The sequence below is a fragment of the Odontomachus brunneus genome, unplaced genomic scaffold (genome assembly GCF_010583005.1).
Source record: "Odontomachus brunneus isolate Ranch 3 - 2012 unplaced genomic scaffold, Obru_v1 Obru_scaffold_157, whole genome shotgun sequence".
Lineage (NCBI taxonomy): Eukaryota > Metazoa > Arthropoda > Insecta > Hymenoptera > Formicidae > Odontomachus > Odontomachus brunneus.
Window position 1 is genome coordinate 177337 of NW_022639607.1, and position 14982 is coordinate 192318.

At 41.9% G+C, this 14982-nt stretch overlaps 2 protein-coding genes across 7 annotated transcripts in view; one reads left to right on the forward strand and one right to left on the reverse strand.

The window, feature by feature from the left end:
- Nucleotides 1–14982, forward strand: part of LOC116850826 (receptor-type tyrosine-protein phosphatase kappa) — a 100505-nt gene that overhangs the window by 68417 nt on the left and 17106 nt on the right. For 4 of the 5 annotated variants that reach the window (XM_032829533.1, XM_032829530.1, XM_032829531.1 and 1 more), the window contains one exon: nucleotides 14805–14929. In XM_032829533.1, coding sequence (XP_032685424.1) covers nucleotides 14805–14929 — 125 coding nt within the window. Of the gene's footprint in view, nucleotides 1–13544; nucleotides 14615–14804; nucleotides 14930–14982 lie in introns of those variants that run through there. The other variant, XM_032829535.1, reaches the window with a different exon arrangement.
- Nucleotides 1–14982, reverse strand: part of LOC116850827 — a 100291-nt gene that overhangs the window by 57488 nt on the left and 27821 nt on the right. Inside the window, exon 1 of one of the 2 annotated variants that reach the window (XR_004379448.1) lies at nucleotides 13195–13550. Coding sequence is in view for 1 of the 2 variants with exons in the window: in XM_032829536.1 (XP_032685427.1) it covers nucleotides 10502–10552 (51 nt within the window). In the remaining variant the exon portion in view is untranslated. Of the gene's footprint in view, nucleotides 1–10501; nucleotides 10600–13194; nucleotides 13551–14982 lie in introns of those variants that run through there. The other variant, XM_032829536.1, reaches the window with a different exon arrangement.

Genomic DNA, 14982 nt, shown 5'->3' on the forward strand with positions numbered 1-14982 from the left:
TCTCTCTCTCTCTCTCTCTCTCTCTCTCTCTCTCTCTCTCTCTCTCTCTCTCTCTCTCTCTCTCTCTGTCTCTTGCCAAACGTGTGTTTCAGACTGTCTCGCGAGGGAAATATATCGTGAGTCGCCTTCGGACAATGTCGCGAGCACGACTGCCTGTGCTTCATTATGTCCCGTCAAGTCGAAGTGATTAGGCAACGCCTGCCAACGGCAGCGAAGCTTCCGCGTTTCGTGCGCGATGTGTCCGCTCCAATCGATATCGCCATCGTGCCGTTACGTTACGTTACTCTCGATACCAACACACACATCACCGCCGGACCAACTGTGTGCGCCGGCTTCTGCGAGCGAAAAACTTGGAGCTTTTTATTGGCAATCCGACGGGAAAACGCCACCGTACGCCGACAATGGACGTTACGCGAGCGCCATTATTCCCCGCTCATCAAACTTGGCTTTCGAAAAATAGCCGAAATCGACGGGGCCCGGCGAATAATGGCGAAACTCGATGACTATCGCGGCATGACGAGCCGATAGCGCTGCGCGAAAGCACGGGAAGCACTTTGTAATCTGTGCACGCCAACGGCGAAAAAAAGAAGAGAGAAAGAAAAAAGAAAGAAAGGAAGGAAGAAAGAGAGTATCGATTTCTGCTCCCATTTTTCACTTCAATTTTCGTTAATCTGTTCTTGTCTGCAGTACTCACATAAAATTGTTTCACTCTCTCTTCCGTCACCTCTCCCCCCCCTCCCGTACAACGATGAAATTGAAGCAAATGAAACAAACGTTTGCAGAAATCCTTAATCGATCCTGAGTCGATATCGATCTCTTAATTATCGCTGGACAAACGTTCAATCGATACAACTTGCGCGTGATACGAATTAGCGATTTGACAGTGTAACAATGATTAATAACGTACATGTCGCACGAAGAAAAACGCGTGTATGTTTGAGATATACTCGCGCCGAGACGCGTCGTAAATATCATACTCGGGCGCATAAAATGTTAATTGGACATTTATGATCCTAGCGTAGTTTTATATTGCAATAGTACGCAAGAGAGAGAGAGAGAGAGAGAGAGAGAGAGAGAGAGAGAGGAGATGAGTAGAAAGGGCATAACATCGGCGTATGGCGTAATATATAATCCCGCTCGATTCATACGCGCGTTAATAACGCAACGTTAAAAACACATAAGCTTTTATGCGAGAGGTCACGTGTCGGTGAAATAATTTGTATAATTGTTGTCACTGAAATTTATCATGAGAAAGTAAGAACATTATTAATGCTAATTGTTAATATCGTGGACGTAAAAATAGTTGGACGGAGCGAAAAGTGCAATTATAGACGAGGGGCTGTGAAGTCTAAGGAGCAAGAAGGGTACATCGTCGCGGCCATGTTGATACAAGAGTTTTGTATCTATTTTCACTATATAAAAACAACGACCGTCGCCATCTTGGTACATCAATTCATTAACAATACATACAATCATTGCCTTCGTTCCTTGGGCTTCACCCCCGCGACAATTCACTCCGTCTATGTATTCTTACGTCCATGGTTAATATTTATTATTCATGTGTCGAAGCTGCGTGTACGTGTATACGCGCGCGCGAATCGTACTCGCGATTTGTTGCAAAGGGATCCATTGTTAATTCAACGAGTTCTCATCCTCGCGCTGTTTGCAAATTTTATTCGCCGGGCGTCTCGTTTCCCGACTTCGTCCGACATTACGCCGCTTTTACATTTCACAACACAGACATCGCGCGAACGCGCGCGCTTATTACAGTTACGATCAGGTCGAATCCCGGTTCTTGCAACAGTTTGCTCCCCGATCGCGTAGGCTAACGACTCCAGTTGGAGAGTCCAGGATCGGCAATTTTCTTCTCGCAATTTCGGACGGTGTGAGAATTGCTCATCATAAGCCGGGAAAAACGCGCGCGTTTTGTTATTGTCCAAAGTACGTTCGCAACATGCCGCTCTCGCGCGTTTATTAATATTCTCTGCAAATGCTAGAAGGGAGTGAGAAAGAGAGGGAAAGCAAGGAAGGACATCATACAACAATATTGGTAATAGAATTAATTTAATTAATTCGGAAGCCAGCGTAATACTTCCGTTCGTTATTATTTATTACTTTCGTGCATTATTCTGCTGTAATTGAATTCCACGGCCGCTGACTCGCCAATCTCGATCTAATTATTATTGTGGGGGTATATACGCGCATACACGTGCGACGCCCTACGACTTCGGTCGTCCCGTCGCCGCCTATCGGCATGAACTTCTCGGCGGTTAGTTTGCAGCTGCGAAACTTCCGTAACAGCAGCAATAACGAACGGGCTGCAGAGCTCGTATCTCTAACGCTTTTTGCACGGCGCTAACATTCCTGCGCGAATGTTATGTAATCGCCAGCTCGGGCGCGCAAAAAGATCACGCTTTGGAGACCGGCGAAAGCAGAGCGAGGCGGAACAGCTTCGGGTCGAAATTCGAGAATACGTCGAGCCAATTTCGCGGTGAAATCCGCGAACTGTCAACTAATACGCGACGATATTTCACGACCGTGTACGTGAGACGTTCTCTGCATCCGGAATTTATGGCGGAAACGGCACCACAACGCATGCGCCCGCGCGACATTCCTCTCCACGACTTTCTTAAAAGATTAAAAACTTCCACGTAGACGGAATCTTAAAACATCGCGATAGATCTTCGTGATAATACCGGACGACAACGCGAATGAAATGGCAACGAGACGTGCCTCGATCTTTGCGTGTTGCGTTTCACTGTAAATTACCATCCGCATAGAAATTCCCCCAAAAAATGGGTTGCGATCACGAGTGAATGTTTTTTTCATTTATTAAAAATTTATCGAGATATTTCGAATCACGCACAGATGAAGAAATTTCCAGATCATTAATCATGGCAACTTTTGCTCGATATTCGGGATTTTATTTTTGCATATTATCTGTCGATAATCGTAGAGGGATTTTAAAGGAAAAAAAAGAAAGAAAGAAGAAATTAAATCTAGTGTATATTCATCGTTATTAATAGTTATTTATATTGCCAACCATCAGTAGGCTTATCGACTTTTTCCACGAGTCTCCAAAACAAGAAAAGTATACTATTTTCGCTGAAAGTTATTTATGACTCGACCCGCTATAATAAACTGCAATTTCCTGCGCACACAGTGATCGACGTAATATTTCATTGCTTCGCGTTTGCGAGATCGGCGCCAACACGAAGTAGATAGATAGATAGATAATAACGTTTATTAAATATTCTAGGGCATGCTTCCTAAAAACGCGTAAGATAATATTATAAGATAAAAAATATTAGGAGAAGAGGAAAAAGGAAAAAAGTGTGTTACAATAAGAAAAATAAGAAAAAAACGAAAGGAAACAAATATGTATATAATTAGAGATAATTAGATAATAAACATATGCAGACATATCTGTACTGATGTCTGTTTCCGAGGCTGAATCGCCTCGTGCTGCTACATAAAAAAAAATATGACTGGATTAATTGAATGTCTAGTGAAACATGAACGAATCAGAATTCGGGTTGAAATTACCAGAATTCTGTGTACAAGTTAATAAACTTCTGCTTAACCAAACAAGATTTTTAGTTAACTAGAACTTGCAACTGTTTGCAGAACAATTGCACGTTCTAGGCAACCAGATATCTTGTTTAGTTAACCAGAATCTTGTTAACGATGATGGTAACTTGAATCTAATTCTAATAACGTCGACTGTAATTTTATAAGTTCGTTCATATTTCACTAGATACTTAAACAATTATTTCAAACAATAATTCAAACAAATTTTTTTGTGAATCATATCGAGAGAGAGAGAGAGAGAGAGAGAGAGAGAGAAAGAGAGAGAGAAGGAGAAGCCTTCATTTACATTCTAAGACAAGCCTTCTAAGAACAATTTAATGATAGCTTATGAAACGATACAATAACAACATAGATATATATCCACGTAGACGCGAGTACGCACAGTATTAACTCAATCTATCTCCAAATACAAGAACGAGCATGTGCCAATCGGTCGATCCGGCAATACCTGGCGCCTATACGCGCTTAAGCTCGTTCGCGGCATCGTTCGCGCGCGAAAATCAGGTCACATCGTAAATCGCGACGGCTGTAAGAATCGACGTTTCGCACGATGACGGTCCGAAACGGCTGCTCGTTGTTCGCATAGCGCCAGATACGCGCCGTTGCGCAAGGCCCTTTCGACTGAAAAGCACCCTTCTCTCAGCGCCAAACGCGCGCGCGCGCGCGCAACCTCGTAATGCGCTTTGCCGCGTAATCTACGCCGCCCGAGAGTGAAATCAAGCGAGTGCACCTCCTGGCCGCAACAAGAGCGTAAACCGAGAGACATCGCGTATGTCACGCTCACGAGTCGAATGCTGCAGCGTGCTGACGCGCGCTGCATTACTCGGCGAGCCGTGCGCTGTTTCCGCGCGCAGACGATGGTTTAAATTTAAATTTCACGAGAAACACGAGCAGCGGCCGAAACAACAACGCACGCCTCGAGTTCTCCCCGACGAGTACTGACAAACGAGTACTGAAAAAATTTTTCTTTTATTTTTGGAACTAATTGTATACGATTTGGTTGGTTTCACCGTGTTTTTTACTTGCGTTAGACTATACACGAAGAGAATATTGTAGTAAAAATTACAATACAATTTTAGTATTTCGGGAATAGACTGGCACTATTACGAAAATTATAATAAAACATGATAAAAGTGATTATAAAGATAATAAAAATTATCATAATGTACCAAAAATTATCATGTTTATCATCATATTAATTATCATATTTTTACAATGCTTTATTATAATTTTCGTAATAGTGCCAGTCTATTCCAGGCTACTAAATTTATATTATTATTTATATTATTATTTATATTATAATTTTTACTACAATATTCTCTCCGTATATTAAAAAAAAACAAGACAAATTACTTATGGCAATTAAACATTGCAATTGCCAGACCATTTGGTTGATATCGTCGAACTATAACTACTTTCAATTCAAGTTTTCGTTTCGACAACAAAATCTTTTTTTCAGTGAGCTTCTTAATTCCCACGAGATGAACGAAATAAACGGCCGTCACGCTGCAACATCCTACTATTGCATGAATATCATACATTTAATTAACCACGTATACGCGTTGTCGGATATATCTTCGTTTATTTTCTTTTTTTTTTTCATTTATATCATTCGCGCGTCGCTCACGGGAAAATTCCGCAAACGGGGAATATCTCGTGGCTCTATGCCGGCGTTCTATGTCGCGAAAAAACAGAATGCCGCGGAAGCGCGACAGTGGAAATGCGTATCCCAAACGACTGATCGAATTGCCGTTCGCCTCGTTGCTCCTCGCGAAGCGAGAGGAAAATCGGCGTCGTTTGCTTTTGCGAAAATATCGATAATACCGAAATCCTTCCCCACGCGTATTTTCGGCCCTTACGTCAATAAAGAGAGCTAGCTATCTTGGAGAGTCGCGGAAAGTAGGGGGAAGATCGATTAGAAGCACCAGTGGGTGGTGCAACGTAGTTAGTCCCGTAACATTCCGCTAACCTTCCACCCTTTCCTTTTTATGTGAATACGGTTACGTTGGATGCTTCATGATAACAGAACCTGTCCCGTTCGTTCTGCCACACGCGTTTCCCTTGCAATAACTTTCCTTTTCAATAGCCAGTGATTTGCGCGGAGGCAGCGGGATATAAATCAATCGGACACATTACTAACGTTACGTAGCTGAGAATCGTGTCCTTTAATAATCCTGATTAAATTAGAGAATTCCGTATCGTCACGATGTATTAGGATAAGTGCCACCTTTATATACGCCCGGAGAATCCCGCAATCAATAGCATCTATTTCCGTCGAATCATCCTAACGCGTAAAGAGAGCTCAACTGGAAAACTAAGAATACCAACTGCGGAAGATTTCGCGCACTCATTGGAGACGTCTAGGATGTTGCGTTTTTTACATTAATTCGGAAATTATACTGAGAAAAATAATTAAAATTTTAATTATATTAACTATTACATTTTCTGCTCTCAACGAAAATCTCTCACGAAATATCACGGTGTAACGCTGCACTAATCGATAAAGACATTAGAGAGGGGCATAGGAAAAAAGCTAGCTGTGTAAAATATATATTTCAATTAATTCGTAATTTGTTTCTATTCGCCGCGTTAATATAGATCATTTTTGCATTAATTACGAATAATATATCGCTTTTTATATTGAAATGGAATTTTAAAAAATTCGCGCGGAATTAATATGATACTTCAGTTATAAACTGAGCCCGCTAATTATGAAGCGAGTGCTCCCTCGTGGCAGGAAATTAATGTACAACGCGGAGTATTATGAAATTAACATGATTCTGCCTGTGACATCGGCGGTTACGCGCTTTTTGTATTGCGCGATATTCCGTCCCCGTTGTGTATGTCAGTATGCCGCAAGATACAGGGACGCGCGGGAAAAGCGAGACCACGCCAACGATTCGACACGCGGCAATATGACGTGAGCAAATAACGGCTCGCGGCTAATTGCCGGGGTGACCAGATCATAATGAGTCGCCATTGTAATTCCCCAGTGGGTGGCTTGAAATTCGCGCCGATCGATTCGCGCCAAGACAATAACAATCGCCGTGGGCCGTAGAGCCGCCGGATAACGCGCGCGCTGGATCGGGTTTCTCGTTAATTAACCCGCCGCACTTCGCGGGTTGCCCGGGAAAAACTACATGGGTTTGGAATTTACGACGAGCGTCGAATGTTTGAAAACGCGCAGGTGGAGGTATCCTCTGGCCGCGAAGGGCGAATATCGGCCTGGCCTTCCCAAATGAAAGGAACGTTTTTTGCATGAACGGTGCATTTGATCGAAACGTTTAATTGAAATCGGCCGGTAAAACGAAAGAGAGGGAAGACGAACGAGTGAAAAAGAGAAAGCCAGAGAGATATATAAATCACGAACGACGGGAGGGAATTTTTTTGCGAATTTTGCCGCGATCGAATAACAAAGCTCGCAGACGTTTAACAGGATACTTGCATAAATAAAAAGAAAGATTTATGTCTTCCTTCCCCCCTCCCCCCCCTCTCTCTCTCTCCCGCGCAAAACTGCGAAGGAATCTGCAGTTACGAATCAATCGCATTTGACGCGAACGCCGTCCCGATACTCTCAGATTCATAAGATCCGATTTGATGTGCCTAATTTAACGGCGAATTTACCGCGAGCACACCGAGGGAAACGTTCTCTGCAACCCCCATTTGTCGGCCTGACGCATCGCCCGCTCGCTTCCATCTGTTCGCGTCGATAAAGGAGCACTTTAAGGCATACAAAATTTAGGACGTACGAAGGAATGAAAAATGCAAGCCGGCGATACCGACATTTCGACCGAGATTCTCCCGCGAAACCCGTCGACGTTCGCGGCTATCGTGAAGGGCATGTGTGCACTCCACGTAATAAATAGAGGCGAACGGTATTAAGTAGATGCTCGAGCAAATACGCGAGCATCGATCGCCAGAGAGAGGGAGAGAGAGAGGAAGAGAAAGAGAGAGCAGTCGGGAGGAGTTCACGTTGACACGTGTCGACTGCGAAGGGTCGAGTCGCCCTCAGGCGAATCACTCCGTGTAATCGCCGCGAAACCCTATCGAAAGTTATCGAATCGGCCGGCTGGAATTCATTGCGGCTATCAAGAAGAATGCGACTCCTCGAAGCGATGCTCTAAGGGTCATCGTCTGGCCGACTAGCCGACCGGTCGGCTGCTGTCGGCACAGAGGATGTCCGGCAAACTAAAAATACGCTCAATGCTCAGACACGAAGGAGAAGAGTGGCTGCTAAACGCTAACACGCTCCGCGTTATACTTCCTGTTGAACACACCGCATTCCGACATCGAGTTGAAGAGAGACAGAGAAAGAGAGAGAGAACTCTCCATATTAAGAAAACTGCGAGGCTAATAAAAACGGGACGTTAGTATAAATAATTAATGGAATGGGAGGATAATGATGTTTGACGATGTTGACAGTAATCTACCTTCCAAATGTCAGGGTCGATTTGACTTCGAAGACTCGAAAAAATTTCAGCGCGTACGTCTAACGCACTGTCAGACATTGTTATCCTTATTCCAATAATTATTCATACTAATTCCAGCACATGTCTCTTATTAGATTTATAGTTCTCTTAATATGGTTGTATATCACGAGAGTTTTATATATACATATATAGTTTAAAGAGCTTTCCTCTCTTAGACAGCCCAAAGTTCGCGTGAAAATAGCAACGCCGTATATCTCGCTTATCAGCTAGGCATCAACTCGACGAAGAATCTATCGCGAAAATACACGCTCGGCCAATTAAAAGAAATATTCTCGTCAAACTGCGAGAGGAAAGAAAGAAAGATAAAATGTCTCTCGCGATCGCTGTAGGGATATCTTGGGGTTGAAGGGGCGAGGCGACGATGAGGTAACGAAGCCGAAGAAGGGCAATTAAGTCGGACGATATCGGAGGAGGCACGACGAGTACGCGGAAGATGGACGGCGATACGAAAAGGTCTAATTAGATTCCCGGGGCCGCACGTCTCTCAGCCGCACATGTGTGTTACAACGAAGGTCGTGCCATCGAGGGGTCGCCAAGCGTGTCAAGGCGGCTTTCAGAGTGTCGGAATCAGGTTTGCTTTTGCCCCTCCGAACGGCTCGTCCGTCTAAGCTTCAAAGTGATCGTAACTTTAGTTCGGTCGCGTTTAAACACGAGGACGTTTGCCCTTTGTACTGATCAACGTGCAGCTTCAAAGAACTACCGAGCTCGACTCGCGGCGCGAGAAACCCCCAAAGACGTTTCCCACTCCGTACATCGCCCTCGCCAAGTTTGCACGAGCATTGCGTGACGTTTACGAGAAGTTCCTTAACGAACTTCGCTTCTTGCAAGGCGCGATCGTGAATCGTGACTGTGATTTCGATGACTGTGATTTATGCGCGCATGTCAAGATAAACGTGTCAAATTTGTCTAAAACACATTCATTATTTGAAATATTGAACTACAAAAGATAAAATCAGTATATATCATCTGGTAAGAATTACTTGCCAAAAAAAATACGATTGTACATAGAAAAAAATTAGCTGCAGAAGCTAAAATATAACTGTGACAGTTAAAATGTGTTATTAAAATAGAAACAGACTAATGTTATTACTACTGAGGCTAAATTTATTAGCCACTCGAAATTAGATAAAAAATATTCGCTGCTAAATAGAAAGTTCTCATTATTATTTCGTGTTTTTCTTAAAGTGCGTTTTACACCTGTCAAAAACACAAAATTGACGCTTCGCATTGCAAATCTTAACTCACAAGTAAACCTACCCAAAAGGTACACTCCGATTTCTTTCTAATTTAGTACAAATGTAGAAGTACAAAAAATATTTAGGTTATATTTTTTCATTTTGGCTCACTTTGAGTTTCACGAGCAGTTTATAACTTTTTAATATTCTCACTCCTATCATCAACAAGTACAACAAAAATATATATGAAATAAAATTATATACAAGATATAGGCGTTTTTGGTTTGCTAATTATGAATATAAAGTCAAATATGTAAAATTATTTATATAAATAATAAAATGTTTAAACAAAACATGTAAAAAGTTGGAAAAAAATTATTTGTACAAATATTTCTCGGTTTTGCCAAGATTCGAACCATTTTTACTAATTAAACACAAATTTGAAATATTTCAGTTGAGATCTCGGCTAAATAATTTTAGAATGATTTGTCTCAGCTATATCAATTTTGTTAAAATTTTAATTAAAATTGCCGGATTTCTCGGTTCGGTCGAGATTCGAACCATTTTTGACTAATTTAGCACAGATTTAAAATATTTCAGTTGAGATCTTGGCTAAACAAATTTAGAATGATTTATCTCAGCTATATCAGTTTTGTTAAAATTTTAATTAAAATTGCCGAATTTTTCAGTTTGGTCAAAATTCGAACCATTTTTGACTAATTTAGCACAAATTTAAAATATTTCGATTGGAATTTCGGCTAAAGAAATTTAGAATAATTTGTCTCAGCTATGTCAATTTTGTTAAAATTTTAATTAAAATTGCCGAATTTTTCAGTTTGGTCAAAATTCGAACCATTTTTGACTAATTTAGCACAAATTTAAAATATTTCGATTGGAATTTCGGCTAAAGAAATTTAGAATAATTTGTCTCAGCTATGTCAATTTTGTTAAAATTTTAATTAAAATTGCCGGATTTCTCGATTCGGTCGAGATTCGAACCATTTTTGACTAATTTAGATTTAAAATCTTTCGATTGGAATCTCGGCTAAAGAAATTTAGAATAGTTCGTGTCTCAACTATGCCGATTTTTTTAAAATTATTTAACTGTATCTTGTACTCAATTTTATTTCTTATGCATTTTTGTCGGGTAGGTTTACTTGTCAGATTCGTATCAGTCATCAACAGCGATTAATAATTAATATTCACTTTAACGCAAACATAAAAACCAATGTTTTTTGTACTCACATAATTACGCCGTGCGATCCTTGTCTCACCGAAGAACGATGTCACGTCCATCAGAAGCGCGACGATTTCCCCTTTCCAATGGTATTTGTTTCAAGTCGCTACGACGTATACACGTGAAGTTATTAACGATTATATCGATCCGCATTTTAGATCACTCAACGTTATTAGCGGCAGCGAGCTGTGAACACGCGACGACGCGACGCGACAATGGAATGCGGAACCTGTTCTGCTTCCGGTCAGTCACCTTGTACTACGTGCTACGTGCCGGCACGCGGCAGGCAGTCCCCACTCCGCCGATACCCCCACTCCGCTATCCCCCCCTCCTGCGTCCCAACACTTGCTCGCTGCGACTACGCGGTCATTCACCTCGTCGCAGAAGCAAATAACGCGTCGGTGGGAGAGCAAGTTTAGCGCGTCACACAAGCGCGAATTTCGAGTCTTCCAAACGTGATGTTAATACCGCGGTTTCAAACGGTTATAACATGCAAATAAGTCAACATAATGATATGAGATAAAAACGAAATATTTTTGGCGCATGTCTGCACACGCGCCTGTGTCGCTTTTTTATTGCCCATTTAAAAGAATAGAGTGTCATGATTGAGATTCACGCGCGTAAGATATTCAGAAATAGCTGTCATTCTCTTAACGACTCCAAAAAATGTGTGCTTTTGATTTTAGCTAATAAATATATCTATCTCACAGCGAATACATTTTATCTGAGATTTGGCTGATATAATTAAGTTATTTCTTTTCGTGTGGCAACATAAAAGGATGACAATTATAAGTTTTGTATGTGTAGATTAAAGTATAAGTTCAACAAACTACTTGGTAATTATTGCAACTAAAGAGTTAAGTGGTTAGAAGAACTATGTAATAATTATATATTTCTCGTAACTATTCAGCTTTAGTTGCAATAACTATACATAGCTGATTAAACTACATAAACTAATTTTATTCACAAAATTGGTATAATTGTCATGTATACATAATCTTTTCTCTGGGTATGTACGGTAAACTTTATATCTCGTATTAAATTTATATCTGTATTTTTATATATAGAAACGCACGAGTACGCGCATGTCTCTCGAGATTGTCGGTTATAACGACGTATTCAACCCGTTGTAATCAAGATATCGTGCACGTTACGGCGAACTTGATTCAATGCGTTATGTATTTGTATGCGTTTACACACGTGTATGCTCGTGTATGTACATATGTCTAATAATAGATATACCTCGCCGATAAATTCGAACCAATAAACAACCACCAACGCACGCGTTTACCTCTTCATGGTTCGGCATGCAGAAGTCTGGTAGGCCACGTTATTCACGCACCGGTTTGCCGGAACGTCGTGCACCGTTTCAACAGGATAACAACGGCGCAACAAACACGCAAAATCAAATTTATGTATTCCTCGAATTTGTCATATAATAATGACGAATTGTCCAAAATATCCGGCACATCTCGCACGTACACCGGGAACAAACGCGTTTATCAATATTTTTGCCGCTATTAAATGCAAAACAATTCGGAATGCCAAGTTATTTCGATTATTTATTTAGCGCTAGAGATATTGTCGAAGACACGGCCCGAATATCTCCATATTGCCGTGTAACTGTGCAAACACAAAGCCGACAGTTTCCGCAAAATGGAAACAGCCGCGCTTGCCGTTTACTTGTATGTGTGCAAAGTGCAGTGTATGGTTCGGGGTACGGGTTCTTGTACCCGAGAGAAACAGAGGTAATGAGGCCGTTGCATTCATACACATACAGCTGGCACCGCATATCTACAAATATGTTGGGTAACTAGAAGGCCCAATCCGCTTTATCGGACTTCGCATTAGAATTAATTTCGGTCTTATTAAACGCGCGAGAACACACGGCACTCAATTTAGGGACAAAACAATTCACGAACGAGTACACAGCGCTTTGTCCAAATCACACAATTCAATCTATTCTAATAGTGTTTATTATGTTATTCCTTCTTTCGTGATATTTTCATCGTTATTTTTTAACCACATGTGTGCAACGCGACGTGAAATTTCGTGTGCGGATTTTCACGACAAACAAAATTCTCCGCGTGAATTATCAAAATTACCGAATGATTTTTAATCGATTCAATTTCCAACCATCCGCAAATCTACACATCAAACGTTAGTATTACACGCGGTTGGGAATTTGCGGCCTGTAAGCGAACCACCGTGTGCGCGCGCTCGGGATGTCATTGCGAACTTGTGTAAATTGCTTTCTCGTTTGACTGTCAATAGCAAGACTTCATCATTCTAAATCCGAGATAACTGGAAGCAACGCGCGACAGACTACCGGCAACTATCAACTCTCTCTTACATCTACTTTCGCGTTGAAACTAATTTAAATCCATGAGATTTTTCCATTTATGTGCGTGTCTCTCTCTCCCTATCTCTCTCTCTCTCTCCCTCTCTCTCTCTCTCTCTCTCTCTCTCTCTCTCTCTCTCTCTCTCTTCGACTGCGATTACACATTCGAAATTTTAATTTCACATAAACCCTGAAAATTCTATCGAATTTGAAAAACTATTAAAAAATTTTTCTTGTTACATAATAACATATTATGAATGTCCATCTAAATTTCGTGTCGCGTGTTTCTTTATTCTCGTAAATTTATTGAATTGTCCGTTGAGAACGGAAATCTTCTATATAATATAAGATTTAACACACCTGCAATTAGATAACGTATTACTACCCGCGTCGCGATGTCCTGAGATCTGCAACTTGGAGGTTCTTGACTGCTCCATTAGTGTCAGTGGCAGACACTAATGCTGGCACTGACACTCGCGTAAATACTCGATTAAAGACACATGTATTAAATAACGCAATGCCGACGAGAGTTTGATCGAGCGTTGCAAAGGCCAACGGAATATTTTAATCACCCGAGGGAAATGATAACATGATACACGTAGTCACTCGTCTGCTGGAGAAACGTAATGAAAAGTTTCAGAAAAACGTACACGTGATATACACGGGCAGATTTTATCGCCTTGAGGATCGCGGTGTGTTGTTTGTTGTCAAACGGCTCGCGGCCGTTCAATGATGGGAGAACGACAATTGTCACAGTATATGTATAGTCTCCTTTGTGCCTCTTGTTACAGTATGTCGCATGACGCGTATTTTCTCTCCTGTTCTCCCGAGTGTGCATTTACGCAAAATGTTTCATCAGCTCTTGAAATATTCAATTGAACTCTCAGCGACATCGCATTAATTAATACGTTTTTTACACGTATTTTTAAAACATTTCAACATATTTCGATATATTTCGCGATAATGATGCATTTGTTTTATTTCCTACGCTTCTGACTCTACAGTTCCGGCCTAAAAGGATCAAGGTGGTCGAATTTTGCTGAAATAATCCACACTGGACTCCCGAGCATTAATCACACACTCGGCTTTATTGTACCGAAATAACGGGGGCTAATTAGGATAATTTCGGAAAGTTACCTCTAAATTTTACGAGAGCGTCGGAAATCGTTACGTTAATATCCATATTCAACCAGGTAGTTCAGATTTCGTGCTCCTCGGCGAATTAATAATTTCAACGGGAGGTGGCTGATAGCGAGTGCACCTTCGACACGTATATACACATACACATGATCGTACGAGCGACCGTGTGTGCGTGCACGTGTCTCAGGAGAACGCACACCTACTCTGGAGAGCGCATACCTACGTATATATGTATATGTATGCGTGTGTGTATGTGTACGTGTTGAGAGTGACAAGCAGCTGCAAATTTTCTCGAGTGAAGTAGCGGTTTGTCTGCGCCGGTCTCTCGCATCTTGGCTCGCCGCATTTTCCATTCGTCTTTCTACCCTCGAGAGATTCGTCAGCGCGAAAACGGCGGGAAATCGCGACTGCGGGCGAACAAGCGATCCGCAGTTGACCGGGAAAGTGTTCGCTTGCATTCGTTCTCACGGATTGTATTTGCATTCGTGCGCGCAACATCGCAATATTGCACGGGACGACGTTATCGTAGATCATCGCCGTGGTTGACCCTTCTCGCAGGTTACTCCGGCGGTTTTGGTGGTGCCGCGCGATACGAGGGTGACATAAAATCGCAAATACAGTGCGAGAAACGTATTGTTGGGTGCGTTGAGACCTTGAATAAACCACTGATCGTGATATTTGTTTAAGCGATACCGGCGTTTATGGCCGGTTACTCTGGCGCACTTAAACGGTTCGCGAGCAAGTCGCCAATTGTAGAACATAATTTTACTAATGACGTTACCGTTAACAATAACATTTCCGGCAGTTGATCTTTCTCTGTCTGTTCGCAGCCACGGAAGAATTGGGGAGCAGCATGAGCACCACCTTGCCGTCCGCGCCGACTGAGCTTTCGCAGTTCCCGAAGCTGTGCGAGCTACGCCGAAAATACCCGGTGCTGTACCGTGTGGAGTTTCAGGTAAGACCCGAGTAAATCCCATTTCCCGCCTACTCATCTAACTCTGACGACCC